Source organism: Choristoneura fumiferana, chromosome 8 (assembly GCF_025370935.1).
Source record: "Choristoneura fumiferana chromosome 8, NRCan_CFum_1, whole genome shotgun sequence".
NCBI lineage: Eukaryota > Metazoa > Arthropoda > Insecta > Lepidoptera > Tortricidae > Choristoneura > Choristoneura fumiferana.
The window spans coordinates 8,129,234-8,149,623 of record NC_133479.1 but is presented as its reverse complement, the minus strand read 5'-3'; the positions used below and the strand labels follow the sequence as shown (position 1 = coordinate 8,149,623).

The 20,390-nt window shown below is 35.3% G+C and overlaps 1 protein-coding gene across 5 annotated transcripts in view; it reads right to left on the bottom strand.

Moving 5' to 3' along the window:
- Window positions 1-20,390, bottom strand: part of Gbs-76A (Glycogen binding subunit 76A) — a 90,918-nt gene that overhangs the window by 7,478 nt on the left and 63,050 nt on the right. Inside the window, exon 1 of one of the 5 annotated variants that reach the window (XM_074090974.1) lies at window positions 15,449-15,822. The exons of the other annotated variants lie outside the window; for them this stretch is intronic. Within the exon in view, the coding sequence (XP_073947075.1) occupies window positions 15,449-15,505 (57 nt within the window). The 5' untranslated portion in view covers window positions 15,506-15,822. Of the gene's footprint in view, window positions 1-15,448; window positions 15,823-20,390 lie in introns of those variants that run through there. 5 annotated transcript variants of the gene reach the window in all.

Here is a 20,390-nt window from a genome sequence, read left to right as displayed (position 1 = left end):
TTGATGATGTGCCAAAGGAAATTTGCCAAAATTGCGGAATTTTCAACATAGGAAAATTTCGAACTTCGCACCATTTTGTATGGGGCTTGAAACTTTCCGTTTCTTAAATTTACGAGTAAATTTCCTATATTTCTTGTGAAAATTTCGAGAAATTTCCGAGAACTTCAACTTTTTATGTTATGATATAATATTTCAATAGATATATACTAGCTTCAAGCTTCGTAGCAGGGATGTTATGGAGCTCCGTATCCGTAACCGAAACTATAGGATATCCAAAATAAATAAAAATCCCTATAATTTTTTTGGATAGTTTCGGATAGGGGCGAATTCAAAATGCGACATTTTGTGACAGGTTTTTGTTTTTGCCCGGCCGAGGCGACAGAACAGCCGCGCGCGTCTACTGCATCTATTATTATTTTTCTATTTGCTAAGTCGTAATTTAAGACTCATAACTATTACAATAAAATTAAAGTCAAGTCATCTATATTCCTATTAGAAAGCAAACTCTTTATTGTACTAAAGAAAATAGATAAATAGTTACAAAATTATACGAGTAGGTGTTTAAACCTTAGTTTGTAAGTATAAGTTGCTTTTTTTTGTATTTTTTTTTGTATTTTTATTTATTCCTATTTGTATTTTACTTTTACACTTCCTTAAAAATCCAATATCCGTAACCGAAACCGTAACTATCGGATAACCCGTAATAATTTAACATCCGAAACCGTAACCGAAACCGGTATTATGTTTGACATATATTCGTACGTATCCATATCCAGATCCAAAATGTTATATTCATAACATCCCTGCTTCGTAGTCAGGTTCTCCAACCGCATAGGCTATACGGTCGTCAAGGAACATATTTTTTTTATAGATCCATTATTCCATTTGTCCCCAACGAGTCACGCCCTTAGCTGTCACAAGGTGACTCGTTGGGAATATTTTAACTAAAAAAAATCCTAACTAGTCACACTGACTGTTACTAGATGGGACACTTTTTAATATTTGTTCCAATGAGTCACAGTGTGACAGTTTCGGGTGTGACTGTTGGAAATAATTTTTGCTACATGAGATCCTGACTAGTCACACTGTTACACTGGTACGAATATAAGCATGCAAGCAAAAAAACAACAGATTTTTTCTGCATATACAAAAAAAAGACCTAACACCGAAAGCTAAAACGGGAGCTCCGCTGCTCTTCGCTCCCGCCTTATCCTTCTGAACCTAACCTAATGGAGTCGTTTCTACTCTGACCCATCTTGCTCGCTCACTTCGCGCGCTCGCTTGCTGTCATTGCCATATTTAGTACCTACTTATAGTAATAATTATTAAGTACAAAAGTACTAGTTTGATCAGTAGGCTTATCAATCAAAGTTAATTATTAAAAATTTGATAGTACAATAAAAGCTGTTTGATTTTTGTATCACTATATTTTTCTGGGAACTCTGGAAACAAATTAAATTAAATGTTGTCTCATCGAGTAATAGTGTTGAATGGCCGGAAAATTGCTACTAAAAAGTATTCAGAATCAGTCAGTGTCGACAGTTGAGAAGTGACTCTTCGGGAACAAATCAAGTTTCAGGTAACAGTGTGACTCTAGTCAGGATCTTTTGTAGCTAAAAGTATTCCAAATGAGTCACAGTGTGACAGTTGCAGGTGTGACTCGTTGGGAACAAATATATAAAACTCTCCCATCTAGTAACAGTGTGAGTGGTTGGGATTTTTTTAGTAAAAATGTTCCCGATGAGTCACAGTGTGACAGTTAAGCGTGTGACTCGGCGGGAACAAACCCATTATTCCTACTTATCGAAGCCTTAAAAAAAAGACAACATCGCAAAGAAACTTTAACAAACTTAAAACCTTTATCATGAAAGCCTTAGTTTAGTTTAGAGGTTGCTTAGTCGGATTCCAATTTCAGTGACTTACCAAACAAATCGCAAGGCATAGCACATGACGTTTGCATTGCTATCATTAGAATTTAGTTCAGACGTCATATCGTTACTTAAGGAGCTCAAAGGAATACGATAAGGAGCGGTCAACGAACCGAGAGATAAAGAACATCGAATGTTACTGATATTGCAATAATAAGCCTGTTGAGATGTAGTGAAAGGGCTGAATTAGATAATATTGATAATTTATATAAAACAATTGTTTTCGTATCAATAGACATTCCATAGTACTCACGTAGTGTTATGCAGTAAATTTATACATACTTATGTATTTATTAATATTTTACCTTCACTTTGATGAAAATGACAGATTTTAATATTCCGTAGGTATATAGCATTTTTTGGATCTTTCATCCTTCCTATACATTAACAGTTAGGGGGTAGGCGCTACAAATAATGAGGAGACTGTTATTTTAAAAAAATGACGGTCTGCCCATAGATGAGAGTGTGGGGCTGCTTTTTTATGATATTACTACAAATGTGTCTTTTTCCATTATTTAATACTATATCAAATCTCATATTTCAATAATTTGGTCTTTACTTACTGAAAATAATGAAAAGTCGTATAAAAATGTATTTTGAGTGAGCAGAGAGCACATTAGTCATGTCATGCAAACGAAAGAAATGTATGAGGAAAGCTAAAGTTTGGCTGCCTTGGAGGCAGCGAAAATATCGCACATATTTGTGACGATCTTGAACTCAAACGCTAATTTAAAAATGCGGCTCAATGTCAACAACCGAGCGGATTACGCTGTATAAATTTGCTTTTATCTAAATAAATTAAAATAATGTTACGTAAACGACATTTCGTTACCTATGTTGTTCATACGGAAGAAAAAATGTTTCATTCAAAACACACGTGGGTATCACGTTAGAAAAATATAATTAAACGTGAGGAGCTTGACGTAAGGAGGATACTCGTAGATTTAATCATTAATTAATTTGATTGAACTAAGTACTACTTTTTAATTTATTGAATCAGGCGTTACTTTGCGGAGGTCCATATCAATGAACTACAAACAAACTTTGTTCACCCGTGAGCAAAATAGGTAATTGTTTGTAGTTAATTGCTACTTTTTACCTTGCTACTCCGCAACCACAATGGTTGCAGATTTGCGAAGCAGTTCATTGATATAATCGACGACCGGATGGCCAAGTGCTTAGAGTACATGACTACGAAGCTTGAGGTCCCGGGTTCGATTCCCGGCCGGGGAAGATATTTGTATGAATAATACGAATGTTTGTTCTCGGGTCTTGGATGTTTAATATGTATCCATAGTACAAGCTTTGCTTTAGTTTGGGACTAAGTCAATTGGTGTCAAGTGTCGCATGATTTATTATTATTAATAATTTTCCGCAAAATAACGCCTGAATCAATCACTTTTTTAAGGTTCCGTAGCCAAAATGGCAAAAACGGAACCCTTATAGTTTCGCCATGTCTGTCTGTCTGTCCGTCCGCGGCTTTGCTCAGAGACTATCGATGCTAGAAAGCTGTAATTTTGGACGAATTTATATATAAACTATGCCGACAAAATGGTACAATACAAAGTACAAAAAAAAATTAAGAGTACCTCCCATAGACGTAAAGTGGGGGTGATTTTTTTTCTCATCAAACCTTGTAGTGTGGGGTATCTTTGGATAGGTATTTTATAACCATTAGGGGTTTGCTAAAACGATTTTTCGATTCAGTGATTTGTTTGCAAAATATTCAACTTTAAAGTGCAAATTTTCATTAAAATCGAGCGTGCCCCCTCCCCCCCCTAAAATCTAAACCTAAAAGGTGGGTGGAAATTTTTTTTAAAATTCAGGATGGTACTAAGTATATCAAACTTACAAGGAAAACTATAACGGTTAAGATTTCTTGAGAATTACAATACAATATAATACAAAGACTCTTTATTGTACACCAGAAATAGTAAGCGATACAGAAAACAGATACACAGAGAAAAAAATTACAAGGTAAGCAAAAGGCGGCCTTATCGCTTAAGAGCGATCACTTCCAGGCAACCTTTTTTACAGAAAGAAGGACGGACTACTTTACAACAGGCATCAAAAGTAGATCTGAAAATTAAAACGTAACAGAAATATATCTACGAATACATAACATACATAATTATATCGTACTTATAATATAGGTACGTCTAAAATACGGTATAAAATATACATAAACTTGGAATATTCCGTACAAAATACAAAGTCCTTAGAAAAATATTACTTTTTTTTCGTAATGGCTACGGAACCCTATTTCGGGCGTTTTAAATACTATGACACCAGGAGCACTGCTCTAAATTTAACTCACAAGTAAATACCTACTAACTCCTACTGTAACGTGCCGCGCCGCCACACTTTATTTATTTAAGAACCCACGGGCCCACTGCTGTCACTCATCATATAGATAGTAGTTCTCTTAAAGATATACTTGGATATACGTTTAGTGTTAGATGATTGACTGAGTGAGAGTGCCAACAAAAGCAGTCACAACAAAAGCACAGTATCAGGTGCCTCATCGCACATAACAAAACTCACGGTAATTTACGGTTATAAAACACAAAATGTAAGAATTGAGTTGAAGTTTTTAGGTTTAAGATTTTAAAAAAGGTGTATAAGGGTTATACTCGTAAGTAACGCTCAGAATGATGATATTGTATCCCACTATTTAGAAAGATAAATATTTTACCGTTACCATGTTTGTACATTAGAATGTGTGTGTTTTGTGAAATCCCATCCAGACTATTTTAAAAAACGCAGTGAAGTTATTGAGAGGCGGACAAGAGCGTACATTATCTCTCTTTTGTACAAATGACGCTGTCGTAAAGATATTTACAAAATAAACGCCTTCAATATGTACATAATAGTTTTTAATAATTTACCAGACGAATTAAGGTGTTGTCGGGAGAAATGTTCAAACGCAATTTAACGAAATGGTTACTGACGAACTATTTTTATAGTGTCAAGGACTACTTAAATTAAATTATTATTGACATTATGTTTAGACATTTATTATTATTTATTATAATTAAATTATACAATCATCTTTAGCCTATATAATGAAATATCTGTACGCTTGCTTGCAAGCTGAATACAAGGACAACAGTGACAATTAATTATGATATGATAAGACCAATGTATTTTACTGCATTCTTACAAATAAATTAATTTGAATCAAAAGAACACCGCAGATTCTCGTAGAGGGCGAATAGCGGTCAGTTGTCAGAGCTATAGACACCTTGATATGGATATTGGCCTTAACACAATAGCACGCACACAACACTCTTAAATTGTATAACTACATACAACACAATCAAAAGCCACTTTAGTGACATGTTCAATGGACTCATTCACTACATTACATAAAACTTAAACAATTTTGGAGTACTGAATCTAATTTGTTAAATGTACCTATTCGAACTGGAAACATAATACGGTAATTTTATTTTTCGCGTTAATATTTCCATCAGTGTTGTATAAATTTACAAAGAAAACACAATATAGAAAAATATTTTCATCGGCGAATTTCCAATCGAGCGTGTACCTACCTTGCCTATAAATTTGGGTGCGTCCCACGAAATTTAAACATTCTACTCGTATCTACCTACACCTAAAAAAAACTGTACAGATAATTTAATTCTTGTTACAATTGTTATAAGTAGATATCGTCTAATCTAAAAGTAAAGTCTGTACTGTACTAAAATTGTTTTAATGTCAGAAATGAAAGGCGATGAATTCATCTTTATTCGGATGTAAATATGTACAGTCACCAGCACCAATATCTGACACAACAAGCGTGCATAAATATCTGATACGACTCTATTTCTAGGGCCGGAAGGACGTGTCAGATATTTTTGCACGCTTCGCTGTGGCAGATATTAATGCTGGTGACTGTACATGCGAGTACGAGTATAAACACATTTGAGAAGCGTTCGCTTTTTGTTTAACGATATCTGCAGCTGATGCTGCTACATCAGTGTAAGTATTATATGCCTATGCGCTTTCAAAGATAAATACCCGGAAGATCGCCGGTCGTAAACCAGTGAACTCTATTTAATTAATTACATTAGATAATGTTCATTAAATGAACTTTTCCATCAATACATTTTAAAGCAAATCTATTTTTCATTTTACAAGGTTAAGTAGCCATAAAAATCGGTGAAAATTAAAAAAGTCCATTATTTTTTTGTAAGGTAAGGTAAGCGTTTACCTCCCTCTCATAATAAAAAAAGACAATATTGGTATCAACATACCTAATATGTTTTCCGAGGTGTACTGCCGTTTCGGCAAAATATTTTTCGCCAAATTTCACTTTCCAAAAAACTTATCGCAGTAGTTTTATTTCCCAATCAAATCTTTAGCATATTTAAATTTCGCATTAACTTCATTTGGTCAAATTATCATGTGGCGTAATTTTACATTGTCAAGATTTATTACGACAAACGTTTAGGTACTAAGCAAACGTTTTCTTTTGGCTAATATTATATTCCAAAAAAATGTTTGTTCATAATTACACTTCGCACACGAACCATCCACAAAAACCAACTGCTACCATAAAAGTAAGTTAGGTTAGGTTAGAACTGCGTCCCCTACAGAAACGAACTGCTATCAGTAAAGTAGGTTATGTTAGGTTAGAACTGCGTCCCCCACAGAAACGAACTGCTAGTAGAAAAGTAGGTTATTATGTCAGGCAATATTTTGGGAAGAGTACTTTAAGCCAAACGATACATTTGACTAAATAATACTTGGTAATATGAAACATGACTATTTGCCAAATGAAAATTTACTAACCGTAAAATTGCGTCAAGTTGTTTTAGGAAATGATTTTTTGCCAAATGATAATTTAATAATAATAATTCATTCATCATTTATTGCTTAAAACATTAGACAAATTACACAACAAGAAATATCTGGCGGTCCTCAAACTAGGCTTTAATATATTTTGAAATGTGATACTTTGGGAAAAGTTTTTTGCCCATACATTAGTAAAAATCCGAAATTGAGTCTATTACATTTACAATGAAATTTTATTATAAGGTTTATGCTACGTCTCAATTCAGAGGAATCAATTAATTCCGATTCCGCAAACGAAACTCGATCGTCCAGATTATTAAAGTCAGTTTAAACTATATTCTCAGCAGTCCTGGAGAACATCTTTTGTAAGCTAGATTGGACGAACATGGGTCTTAATATAGATGGGAAAAAATTGAGCCACCTTAGATTCGCGGATGACATAGTTCTGTTTGAAGAAAATCCGAACAAACTTGAAGCAATGATTCAGGCATTAAGTAAAGAAAGCATCAAAGTAGGCTTGACAATGAACACAACCAAAACAAAAATATTAACAAACTCCAAACAAATACACATAAAAGTGGAAGGACACTCATTAGAATATGTAAACGATTACTCGTACCTGGGACAGCTCATATCATTTGAAGATCAAACAGGCAAAGAAATTAACTCAAGAATAGCTAGCGGATGGAGAAAATATTGGTCAATGAAGGAAGTAATGAAATCTAAGGAGTTAAGTGTGTCCGTAAAAAGGAAAGTATTCAACTCATGTATTCTGCCTTGTATTACATATGGATGCGAGACATGGGCACTTACAAAGCAACTCAGAAGAAAACTAGAATATTGCCAAAGAGCCATGGAACGCAGTATGACAGGAACATACAAAAAAGAGAGTAAGAAATGAACAACTAAGGGCAAAAACAAAAGTGACAGATATACTAACCCGAATTGACCAGCAAAAGTGGAGGAGCAGGATCATAACAGATGGTACCCCAGGAATGGTAAACGAAGCAGGGGAAAACAACAAAGGAGATGGGAAGACGAATTAAAACTCACAGCGGGACCCAACTGGAGAAGAGTTGCTCGCGATAGAGTACAATGGAAGCAACTGGAGGCCTTTGCCAGGAGATATGCAGAAGTAAGAGATATACTATAATATAAGGAGAAACAGAGAAAATAATTGAACAAGAAATGGACACTTAGTCAAATAAAATAAAATAAAAATGATGAATATGGACAAAATATGGCAATAGTAACACAAAGTAGTTAGTTATAAAACAAAAAAAACAATAAAACCTCTCCCACCACGGCCCGTCACCGAGGGTAAAATGACCACCACCCTCGAGCCCAGAAGCTGGAGGAGGCCCTTGCCAAGAGGCAAACTGAATTACACCCAATTCAGAATAAAGGGGCTTATTATTATTATTCTCTTTATTTATTTTTTTATTCTTAGGATTAGGTTTTTATAATAGTTATAAGAAGTAAAATACAGAAAAGTACATTATTATTATTATTATTATTGTTAGCCTATTCTGTCCCACTGCTGAGAAAAGTACATACAAAATAAAAATATTTTAAAAACCTAACCTAGTTTGCCGCCGGTACCTGGGCAGGGCCCAAGCTACCGGTGGTCAGGGCCGCAGAGTGAGGATCCTCCGGACGATGCGTGCCGTGTCCAAAAGTATCGCCTTCTGTATCTGGCCCTTGATCCAGCCATCTAGCGAGAGTCTCTTGTCTCTTAACGACGTGCGTCTGCGACCTTTATTATTATTATTATAAACTATATGTATTATCTTCCTATTGTACGTTAAACCCCGTAGTGAGTACTTGACACTTTGATATTACAATTTAATGACCATTGTATTAAGATAGACCCTGATATGGACTAGACACATGTTAAGCCACGCATTCAACGGAGCTAACAATAGCAACGTCTAGAATTTATCCTGATCAGTTTTATTATGAATCAGTCGGCGCCAAACCCAAATATCGGCAACAGTTACATTGAAAAATATCAAAAGACAACATTCACTCTGTCCATTGCATATAAATGACAAAACAAACGACGTGCGTCGGCGGCCATTATTCAAAGTCAGTGTCAACGTCACCAATGAGCAACATCAGAAAATCGATATTGACGTGCAGGCAACCGCGTGATCGACGAAGAAGCTATTTGAAGAGCTTCACTTTCACTTTGTGATCTGAAATAGCGCCAAGCCTCATCCTAAATTGAATATTTATCATATGCATATTTACTAATAATTATAATCTAGAATTGTATAAATTAGTGTATACTGATACTGTATAATGAACTGACTATATAGGTAGAAAAATAATATGAAAATGATAAGGTAAATTTGTAAACATTTCATTTACAAATGCATTAAAATTAATTAAGTGTATAGACTAAACACATCATTCAACTATTGATAAAGTTGGCAAAAGACTTTTAAATAAATTTCTTAACAGTATATTTCAGAAGTAAGGTAATGCAATGCAATGTATCCAGCATCTATGTTTGAAATGTTAATTATGTATACATTGTAAGTATGAGGCGATTGTCAACCGTCAACTGGTTTTCAAGAAAACTGCGTGCGCTTTCTAAATTTACGTACCTACAGTTAGGTTTTCATATAATTTCACATAGTTCGTACAAGTAAGGTACTGCTAATATGGTTAGGTTAGGTACTAGTAGGTAATACTGAACCATATTTCTGGTAGTTGAAATCTTTACCAAGCAGGTTATAAATATACGTATTCATTATGCAGTTGGATATTCAATTATCTTTAGAAATGAATAAATAAATTTTAACATGGCTCTCTGTTGGTGTGTGTCCGGTAGAGTGTTTCATTATTTGACTTTCGGCTCGAGTGTCGGACGAGCCACACATTACAATCAGCGAATCGGACGGCAGCACTTCGCCTTTCTATTTTGTTTATAAACATTAATCGATGCGAGACCTTCAAACGCAGGCGTGAAAGAGAGTTAACTAATGTTGTTTTCATACAGTGGTAGCACAGTAAATTCTTGTCAACACTTTAGGTACTTGAATCAATTTCGAGGGCCCTTTCAAGCGCTTCTATTTGTAGATTGGTTCAAAGCAAAGGGTTCAAGTAGCTCGTGTACTTACTCTTTTCTAAACTAATAATTTTTCAGGCTGGCAAAAACATAGTGTGAACGCTCATAAATCATTTAATGTTCATATTTAACGGCGTTAGATACGCCATCGCGCATTACCGTCATAAACGAAGTTTCCATTAAAAAAACAGGGCAAAAATATGATACATTTTATAGTCGATTTCCGTGTTAAGTTTCGGCAAGTGGGAGCCGGGCCGACTGATATATTTGTTAGTGCTGATGTAATGAAAGTAAACCCGTCTTAGGTACGTGTACTTAGGGCTTCGGGCCGGCGCCCTTGACGACTGATGCTTCCTCTGAATATTTTTATTATAGTACGTGGCTCGTGCATGGAACACTGTCATGCTTCAAACGCGTGGCCAGCAGCAGTAGGTATCAAGAAATCGGCTACTTAGTCTTTCCACGTATGAAAACAAGTCAACCAAAACAAGACTATGAACTGTTTTCTAATTTGCATGACTTGATTATTAGCTACAGGCTCTTTATTTGCCAATTATTAGGTAAATATGATAATAGCAGTAAAATTTTCCGATTAGTAAAATCCGGTATAGGAGACCAATGAACCGAATCAGTAAGTTTGTTTGCGAGAAATGGTAATGGTAATGGTGGTACACGCAACGCAAATGTCGTTGACCTACAGGTGAGTAAATAATAGAAGTGAAGAGTTTTTTTTTTCACAACATTTAAGTAGGTACACCCGGCGCTAAAGCAACCAAGGCCTACTCGTGTTCTCTTTGGCGCTCTCAACATCTTGAGATAAATTTAATCGAACCATTTTAATCGACTATTAATTCAGAACGAAACAACATGTGCTTCGGAACTTAAAACTATTTAACAACAGGCCTATAATTTAACAATGTTGCGAAATCGTCTTGAGATTTATCAAATTTCAAAAACTAACTTTTTTCAATTACATACATCGTGTAAACTTTAATGCAAACTTGGATAAATTTACAGTAAATAGTTAAAAACTTTTTTTTAAAAATGTCCATAAAAGTTGACATTAATCTTTACATATCAGAAGGTGAAGTGCATAGTTTATGGTCAGCGAAAAATTAAAATGTTAAAAAGATTGCAGGCGCGCTAGCTCGACAATAATGAATTAGCGCGCCTGCAATAAGCCACATTTTTTTTTAAAAAAAGGCCATGGAATTGTTGGCACAAGTCGTATACAGCCAAGTCTAATGGCCGGTATCAGATATTTTGTTGGAACTCCGGACTCAATTGGATCTGAAATAGCTTCTGGTGTTTTCGGTGGAAAAATACACCTGCAGTTTATTTTTAATGAAAAAAGGCGGGAAAGCATAGGAAAAATATTGGAATAAAATTAAATTTTATAATATATTTTGAGAAAAAGTTTATTCTATTTCAGAATTATTCACCATTTTTGAGAAAAGCTTTATATTAGTCTCGGCTGGAATAGCAATAGCTGGCTTCGTATTAGTTAAACGGACTCGCAAGCTCGTCCGTTTAATACTCATACTCAGCCAGCAATTGCCTACTTCCAGGCCACGACAATATTCTACTATTATCAACGTTTAATTAAGCATGAAAACGTGACATTACATGACACATATATTTTTAGAATGAGAATCCGAGTATTATTGAGCTAACCTTCAGAAGTATTCGAAGATATAAGTATGTCAAACAACACAGATAAGCGGGGACAAATATAGCTGACAAACCTGGTAATTAATCATTAGTTAGTTTTCTTGCACGTAACATTCTTGTCATGACATTTGACATTATATTTCTAAAAGATAGTAGATAGGTACGTAATTCTGTTTTTGTTTTCCTTAGCATAAAGTTGTAACTGATTGGGGGCGAGTAATGTAGCATGCTTGCCACGAATAGCCAAGGGAGGTAGTTTTTTTATCTTTTTTTATTAACCCCCGACGCAATAAGAGGGGTGTTATAAGTTTGACCGCTATGTACGTCTGTCTGTCTGTCTGCCTGTGGCACCGTAGCTCTTAAACGGGTGGACCGATTTGAATGCGGTTTTTTTATTAGAAATCAAGTTTTCTAACGATGGTTCTTGGACATGTTTCATCCAAATCGGTTTAGCCATTTTTGAGATATTGCACTTTGAAGTGACATACTTAGTGTGGGTTTTCCAACTCTTTGTTGGTTATGTTATTTAAATCATAGCATTGTACCAACCTAAACTGTCTTTCGTAAGGCTCATAGATGTAGGAAGTTACGTGCATTAGAGACTTTCAATAATCATGATTGGTTTTTGGAGTCTTTTTATATTTTTTATTTCAACTCCAAATTTGTTACTTTTACGGGTATCCCGTGAAACCATATCGAAAATACAAACTGAGACATGGATGCACAGAAAAACCAGAAAAAGAGACCAGCGCTGGGAATCGAACCCAGGTCCTCAGCAATCCGTGCTCCAGCGGTGGTGTAGGGGTTATAGCACGCAGCACGGATGGCTGAGGACCTGTGTTCGATTCCCAGCGCTGGTCTCTTTTTCTGGTTTTTCTGTGCATCCATGTCTCAGTTTGTATTTTCGATACTTTCAAAAATCCTCTAAGTAGTTAACAATCAATCATACCGCTTTCTTAGAAAGCCAGGATTATTATGGATCTCGTTTGCTTTTTGTCACCTAATAAGGACTGCTCTTAATGAAGCGTTACTTGGCGACGTCCAACAATATTATTACAGACTGCTCTAGCTTCAACTAAAACTATCACCTGCTCGACTGGTCCCGAGTTATAATCACCTAACATAAGTCAGCACAGAATAATAATTTAAAGCGGGATAAGTGGTTCTGAAACCGGCAGATCGCCTCCCGCGCTGCGATAGTTTGCATACAAAATTGCTAGTGACTCCGCTGTATAAAATACAAGCTGTTCCCTAGGACATTTGAGATTCAAATTGCATTCGACGGCGCGGGCGCACCCACGTTAACAGGGTGATCAATGGAATTAGTGTAACGAAACGAGTCGATGGCTGAAAAACCGTTAATCGTCAGGGGTAAAATAAAATTTAAACAGAGGGGCTACTATGAAATCCGAAAAATCGAAGTTTGTATCGTACCGTTCCTCTCACTCTCGTATTAAATAATATAAGCATCAGCAGGACGGCAAGCTATGTAGTTCAAATTTTGCACTTGTCAGTAGTCTTGAACTATTATTGCCAGTGGAGCAAGGAATCGGGAGACGTTAGAAAGTTCTGACACAAAGGAATTCCTTTATCTGCCTCTTTTGCTTCCGCATTCATGAATAAGTTTTTGTGAGTAATAAAATATACCTTTTTGCTGGTGGTAGTAATTTAATAGGCACACGTATCAAATTTTGAGTTTCGATTTTAGAAATAACTAAAAATTGAATCGCAAGATTTGATTACATTGTTTTGTTTGTTAGTTAGCTAGTTACAGGTGAAACTAAAACATGCACAGGTAGAATAGCCTCCTTGGTCCCCCGGTCCTCACTTGAGGACATAAAAAAAATTGAACTATACTTGATTGATGTTCGGTTCAAATTGTGAAAACAGAAATTTTACGTCGGGTCTCAGGAGGATAGATTACTGATCAATAAAAAAATACAGCCCTGTTTTAGTTAAGTTTTGTCTATACGGTGGTATGAGAACGAAAGTTTCATAGTCACAAATTAACACATCGACAGTTTCTTTTATATAAATAAAATGATTGAACATCATTGATTATTTTCATATACGTAGGAACTGCTGTCAACTACGGCAAAGCACTTTCTTGATCGACTAAGCAGCTACACGATATTTATAACCATTGTCATTTGAGCGTATAATTCATGTATTGTAGGTATTGATATTAACAGTAGTTTACAAAATTAAGTTATATTAATTTACAGACAACTATCCTAAACTTAAAGATTATAAAAACGCTAAAACTAAAACAAATTATTTAAAGGCGTCCCCTTTGACAAGGTTCCAAAGATCAGCGTTTCTTCTCTGAATATACTAGCTAAACTAATTCTTTGTCTCAAGAAACTGCCAGCTCTTCGAACCCCTATGACGTCTACTAACCTCTTTGAAATTTCCTTATGAAGCTTCAAAGCACTAGGTATAACCCCACGGACCTAAGAATCTCGACGCCGATAGGGACAAATTCTATTCGCTGCCTAGACCCATTTGTATATTTTAGTTTTATTTGTTTTTACTCTCTGTAATCTTACTAATATTACAAACGCGAAAGTTTGTCTGGATGGATGTATGTTCGTTAGGTACTCTTTCGCGCAAAAACTACTGAACGGATTTAAATAAAATTTATCAGACAGGTAATATATACCCTGGATTAACATATAGGCTACTTTTATCCCGATATTCCCACGGGAAAGGGATAAAATATCGAAATAACAACCGCTGGGTTTTGTCATGAAATTTGGGATGTAGGTAGCTTGATTACTTGAGACTTGTTGACTTTGACTTTGACTTTGACGTCTGGAATAACACATATCCCGATCTGGGTTTAGAGTAGGTTTGAAATTTTAGATAGTTGTTCGTGACACAACCTCAATGAAGACCACGATCTAAATTTTGGGAATTCCCAGAGAATTTGGGAATTTGGGAATCGAATAGTTTAGGCGTGCGAAGCCGCGGGTAAACTCTAGTTAAGTAATAAACTTGTAAACACAGAAACCTTATAATATATGTGTTACAATTGCAAAAAAATAAAAAAAGTAAACAAAAGCAAGGGCATAGTGACTCAACCACAAAAATGTGTTAAAATTAAATTTGCGATTCAATTGTTCTAATGCCCGTGACAGTGGAATTATTAAGCATTTCGATATGATAAGGTAGTTCACAAAGTCACAAGCTCCAACGGCTTATGCCACCGATTGACAAATTGCACCATTTATATGCCTTGGTCATTTACGCGTAGCTATATTCAGATTCGAGATGCAACCGCAGATCAGCTTGCAATATTATTAGCATATAAAGCAAAAATAATCCACCGATTAAAACTATAAATCAGTTATTTATGTTCGTTCGTTATTATTTATACATTTACAGAATTTGCGTTTTACGAAATAGTGCGAGTTAATCTCGCGCGGGGGTTCAATTCTTTTTGACATTAGGTACGGAAATTTCTTATGTACCTAACTTTAAATAGGTACCGTCTTCTAATAGATTTCCTGCAGTCCATAAGTATACAAATATTTTCTCCGTTCCTTTTTTTTTAATTAGATGACTTGAGATATTAAATAACTTCGAAAATACTATATTAAAATCAAAAGAAAAATGCTAATTTGATGGGTTTATAACAAGCCCGTTCACTTGATATGTCACACGATGCAGTTGCCAATACTTTTATTTTTCTAACTTACCCCCATTGCGTTCCCAAAGGGGGAACAACATTTAAAATTCATCTCACTAAGTTATACAATACATCTGTCTTTGGGTTACTGACTTACATAATGTGTACCAATTTTTAACTCAATCGGTTCAGTAGTTTTTCTAGCAAATTGGCCGTGATAGATACACTAGTGATCCTATATATAAGGGTTCCGTCTCTTCCTTTTGAGGTACGGAACGGTGAAAACGGCAAATGAATAAGCAAACTTTTTTTTTAAAATAAGATATGTTTAGAGAACGTTACCTTTTTAATCAACGCAGGAATCTGGCGTTCCAAAGGCATAATCTCAGAGGAACTCATGAATTTTCCGATGCGCTGCCAGCCGTTCCGTTATCACACTAACTTCAGTCCTGATTCACTTATGTTTATGTTGCAATGTTAATTAATACATCGATTTACCAACACATTAGATAATATCACTCGACGCGGGCGTGTTCTTCATTAGAGAGATAATGTTTTATTTATTTTTTGTTTATTATTGTTTGAGGAGGGTAGTTTGTAAATAACACTGAGGTAACGCCGCGCGGCCGTCCGACGCTTGCGCTTCGAGCGAATGAGTCGCACCGGGGCGGCCGGCCGCCGCCGCCCGCCGCAACACCTAAGTATTCGAGACATCCAAACACACTCATTAATACGTTCCACGACCCATTAACAATTGTTTATGTAAACTCATTACAGTCAGATAATCCGGCGATCCCAAATACACAGATAAATATAATCGCTATGGTATTCTAGTTCGTATATAAATACGCGGCACGCGGGCGAGGCGTGATGCACACGCGGCGGGCGAGTGACGGCGCCGGCGCCGCGAGATGTAACCCGACAGGTTGACCGAACATGTTACCGTTTCGAAAACATATCGACATTGAAACTGCTACTTTAATAGCCCCTCGCACTCTTCAACCGGGGTTTCACAGTACGAGTTTAACAATCTGAGTAGCAATACAATGTGGCGGCATCATTTCTAAACATTCTTACGTACTTCGGGTTTTCATGCTCGGATAGTTAAAACTACGGCACTAATAATAAAAGAAATAAAAAAAGACAAGCGGCTTAAAAACGTACTCGCGCTTATCGTTACCTACGTAGGTATTTATTTTCCCATTTTACTCTGTAACAGCAGAGATGCTGCAGAAACGGTAGTCCAGAAAGAATTATGTATATTTTGGTGCGTAACGCTGTCTATGAAATATGAGAAACCGTGTGCATATTAGCATCGGAAGAGGCGAAAAACTGACGACATCGAACAAAAAAAACATAACATTTAATTTCATCACAATGAAACCCAGCTTTTAAGAGCTTGACCGGTGATTTCCGTGGAAAACGAAACCGGCCGGCCGATGTCGATACATTTAAACCTGTCACGTCAAAACATACTTTCCCGGGTGTAACGGTCGTATTTTCGTCAGGCTTTCGATCGTGTATTTATAGCACCGAGTGCAATGCACCGCTGCATCCTCAATGTGTGTAGGTTAATTATCATTAAGTAACTAATTTCTTTCAAGTCCAGAAATATACCAGAGCAAAACTAGTCCATTTACGGGTAGACCGCTTGGCGGCGTGTTATTCATTAACTATCTATTTTTAAATGCGTTTTCGAGATTAACCACTTAAGTTATACGGCGAGTACATCGAAGGTTTTATCAACACTAATATATCCTAAAACAGGTGTACTTAGAGAAAGTTTTGAATTTAAATTTAAATTCACAACTTATTTAGACGGAATAATAAGCTTAAAAGCTCCACTGCCCGACATTGTCATAGAACTCGTGCTCGAGCTCGCCCGAAATAGGTACATTAATGATAGATACGTCTCCCATGCGGCTGCGTGGGCGCCGCTGCACCGGAACCGGATAGTAACCGCCAGAAATATGCATAAGTATTCTCTACTACTATTTAAAGAACCAAATAAAACCAATCAACATGCCTTTTTCATTTTACAACGTAGTTTCATTACCATTTTTATGCGTTCGAACTGACTAAAAGCACATTTTTTCTCATTAAAATTATATATTATAACATAACATGATTGTTGTATGTGTAAAATAACATAAAGCAAGCAAGCTAGCCGAGCTTTGGTGAAACCTAATAAATTTCATAATTTGCCTTGGCTTTGCTTTGGATGGTGTTAGTTCTTTTGCAAGGGTCAACCGTCTTCAGAAGATAAATAGGTACTTAACTTAGGTACATAAAGTTTTCTCCGGAGATTGCCAACCACTTCTAATTCGTATTCGTAAATATGACTTTTGGTAAAAAAAATGCAAGCTTTTTACTTCATTATCTATCACATTTTCACCTGACCTCTATAAGGGTAAGTAACGATTCAAAAATGAATACCAAATCAATTTGAAGCAAACAAGTAAACATGAAATGAAGTTGAAATATAATATTAAACTATAAAAGCGAGTCAGACTCGCGCACGAAGGTTTCCGTACCATTATTTATACAACATTCTTACAACAAATTAGATATTTGCAAAAAACGGCATAAGAATCACGTTTGTTGTATGGGAGCCCCCTTAAATATTTATTTTTGTATACCTTTACTTGCCTGAATTTAACTTTCCATACTAACGTTTAGAATTAGAATTAGAATCGTTTATTGCAAGTCACATTACAATTTAAAGGTGGAAATATATACTTAATATAATTAAGTAGTACACATGTGACACCCTGCAAGGGCATGGCAACGTAACATAACATAACATAACATAACATAAATATTCTAGGACTAGGGCTTCATATTATTATTATACGAATTCTAAACGCCTCTAAGCATTTCGTATAACACTATATAGCTGAATTATTCATTTCAAGTTCATATGTTTAGAACCATTTATTTTATTATAATTTAATTTTATATTTTCAAAGTGAATATACAACTAAATATTCTGTGAATATTTCAAGCGTCTACCTGTTACCGTTATTAAAAAAGAGCAAAAAAAGCGACAAAAAAAACAAGCTTGCTGTATGGGAGCCTTCTTTAATATTTTTTTTTATTCTGTTTTTAGTATTTTTTGTTATAGCGGCAACAGAAATTCATCATCTGTGAAATTTTCAACTGTCTAGCTATCACGGTTCATGAGATACAACCTGGTGACAGACAGAGAGACAGACGAACAATAGTAGAGTCTTAGTAATAGGGTCCCGTTTTTACCCTTTGGATACGGAGCCCTCAAAAATAACTATATGCCAATTCCTTCATATTACGGATAAAGCCTCTCATACCCGTAGAGACAGATGACCAAAACACATTTAAACATAGACATTCCATTCAAGTACCATAGGTATGTAAAATTTATTTTGTGCTTGCATTAGGTATGAGTATGATTAAACATTTTAAACTTTCCTTAGTGATTTATTACACCACCGCACCGCCGATTAATAGACATCATTTAAAAGTATTAATCCATTATCAAAGGTAGGCATCTACCTACTTGCCCTACAATATGTGTTATTGATATAAATTAATTGGAGAGTGCATTAAAATACGATAACGGTACATAATAAACAGTCAGAGTCTATTTGAAAATAAGTCAAATAATAAGAGGTAGATACAGTCACCTGCATTAATATCTGAGACAACAAAGCGAAGCGTGCATAAATATCTGGTACACGACTCTATCACCTCTATTTCTAGGGCCGGTGGGACGTGTCAGATATATATAATGCAGGTGACTGTACGCAGAGATTAGTAAATGTGGCGTTCAAGTAGAACACTACTGATTATTTAGGTACCTACGCTTTAACTCTTTGCTGGTAAGCCAGTAGAATGCTTGCCGTTTTATTATATGAACCAAATACGTTGACAAGATAAATCTTTCCAAATTGTTATTCAAATTAGCCATATCGGTCCAGTTTGTCAGCGTCAGGGCTTATAGTGCGCGCGCAAACGCAACAAATTCCAATATATTTGCTCTGCTTCGAAAGTTTCTGAAATCCTTATTTCTATTTTTTTTAAGTTTTCATATATTTTACAGCAGTATACTAAGTTGATTTTTCTACTCCTATAGTATAATCCGTCAATTATATGGTCAAAAATTATACAATAATAACTAAACGTTATAAGTCTGTAAGTAGTTCTATGCTCTATGGTGCAAATTCAGTAACATAATAACCTATAGTATTTTTTATTATGTTACGGAACTGAGTAATATAAATTAACACATAGTACATAACATTCGAATAAAGAATACTGAAATCGATTTTGATAATAAGTTTCCTTAAATATGCTTGTGCCGTGTGATTGGTTGCTTAAAAATGAGTAAGAACTGCTGTAAGCCAATCACAATCAAGGTTTACGAGTATTTTTTCAAGCGAAATTTCGTAATTGAGAACATGCTGATCAAGCTCTATGGTACGAGTACGGTCGCAAATTAAAAAAAAATAACAAAGCGGGAAATTAACAATATAAAGTCAGTCTAATGCTGTTGTTATTGTTGGCTTAAAGTAATTAAAATTAATTATAATGAGTGATGATACTGAGATACCGTGCACTCCCGAAGACATTTTAACGATGGCGCAAACAGTCACTACAAGTTTGCTGCCGGAAAAGTAAAACTCAAACTATAACACGCAGCACGGGTTACTGAGGATTTGGGTTCGATTCCCAGCGCTGGTCTATTTTTCTGGTTTTTCTGTGCATCCATGTTTCGCCTTGTATTTTCGTGTGAAATATATAAACTGTATAACAAGATTTACAACAATTTCATGCAATGGAGAATCAACAAAAGTATTACATCTTTTTCGGAAAATGTGTTGGTGTATTTACAAGAAATAAGTAGCAATTTAAGTCATTGTAATCCATGCTAAAATCTACGGTTAATATATACCACATAATACCATCAAACATACAGCTTGCCTGGCGAAATTGACGTATTTATAAATGAAGCATCAGATGAGAAGTACCTTTTCTCTGAGGTAACCAGTGTTTTTAATATTAATAAACAATGCTTTATTTTATTTAAAGTGCTTAAAAGGATTTTTTAAAATTTATTTTTTAATTTCTGTAATAATGTCGTAGAAAAAGTTATGTATGCAACTGTACATAACTGGTCATTAAACACACGTTAAATAATGACCCTTGTTATGTTACAGTAGCATAAAATACTAATATACCATTAATTTTTTTAATTTTAATATTTTGGAGAGTTGAACTCTAGATGGTAGAATTTCATATTTAGGTT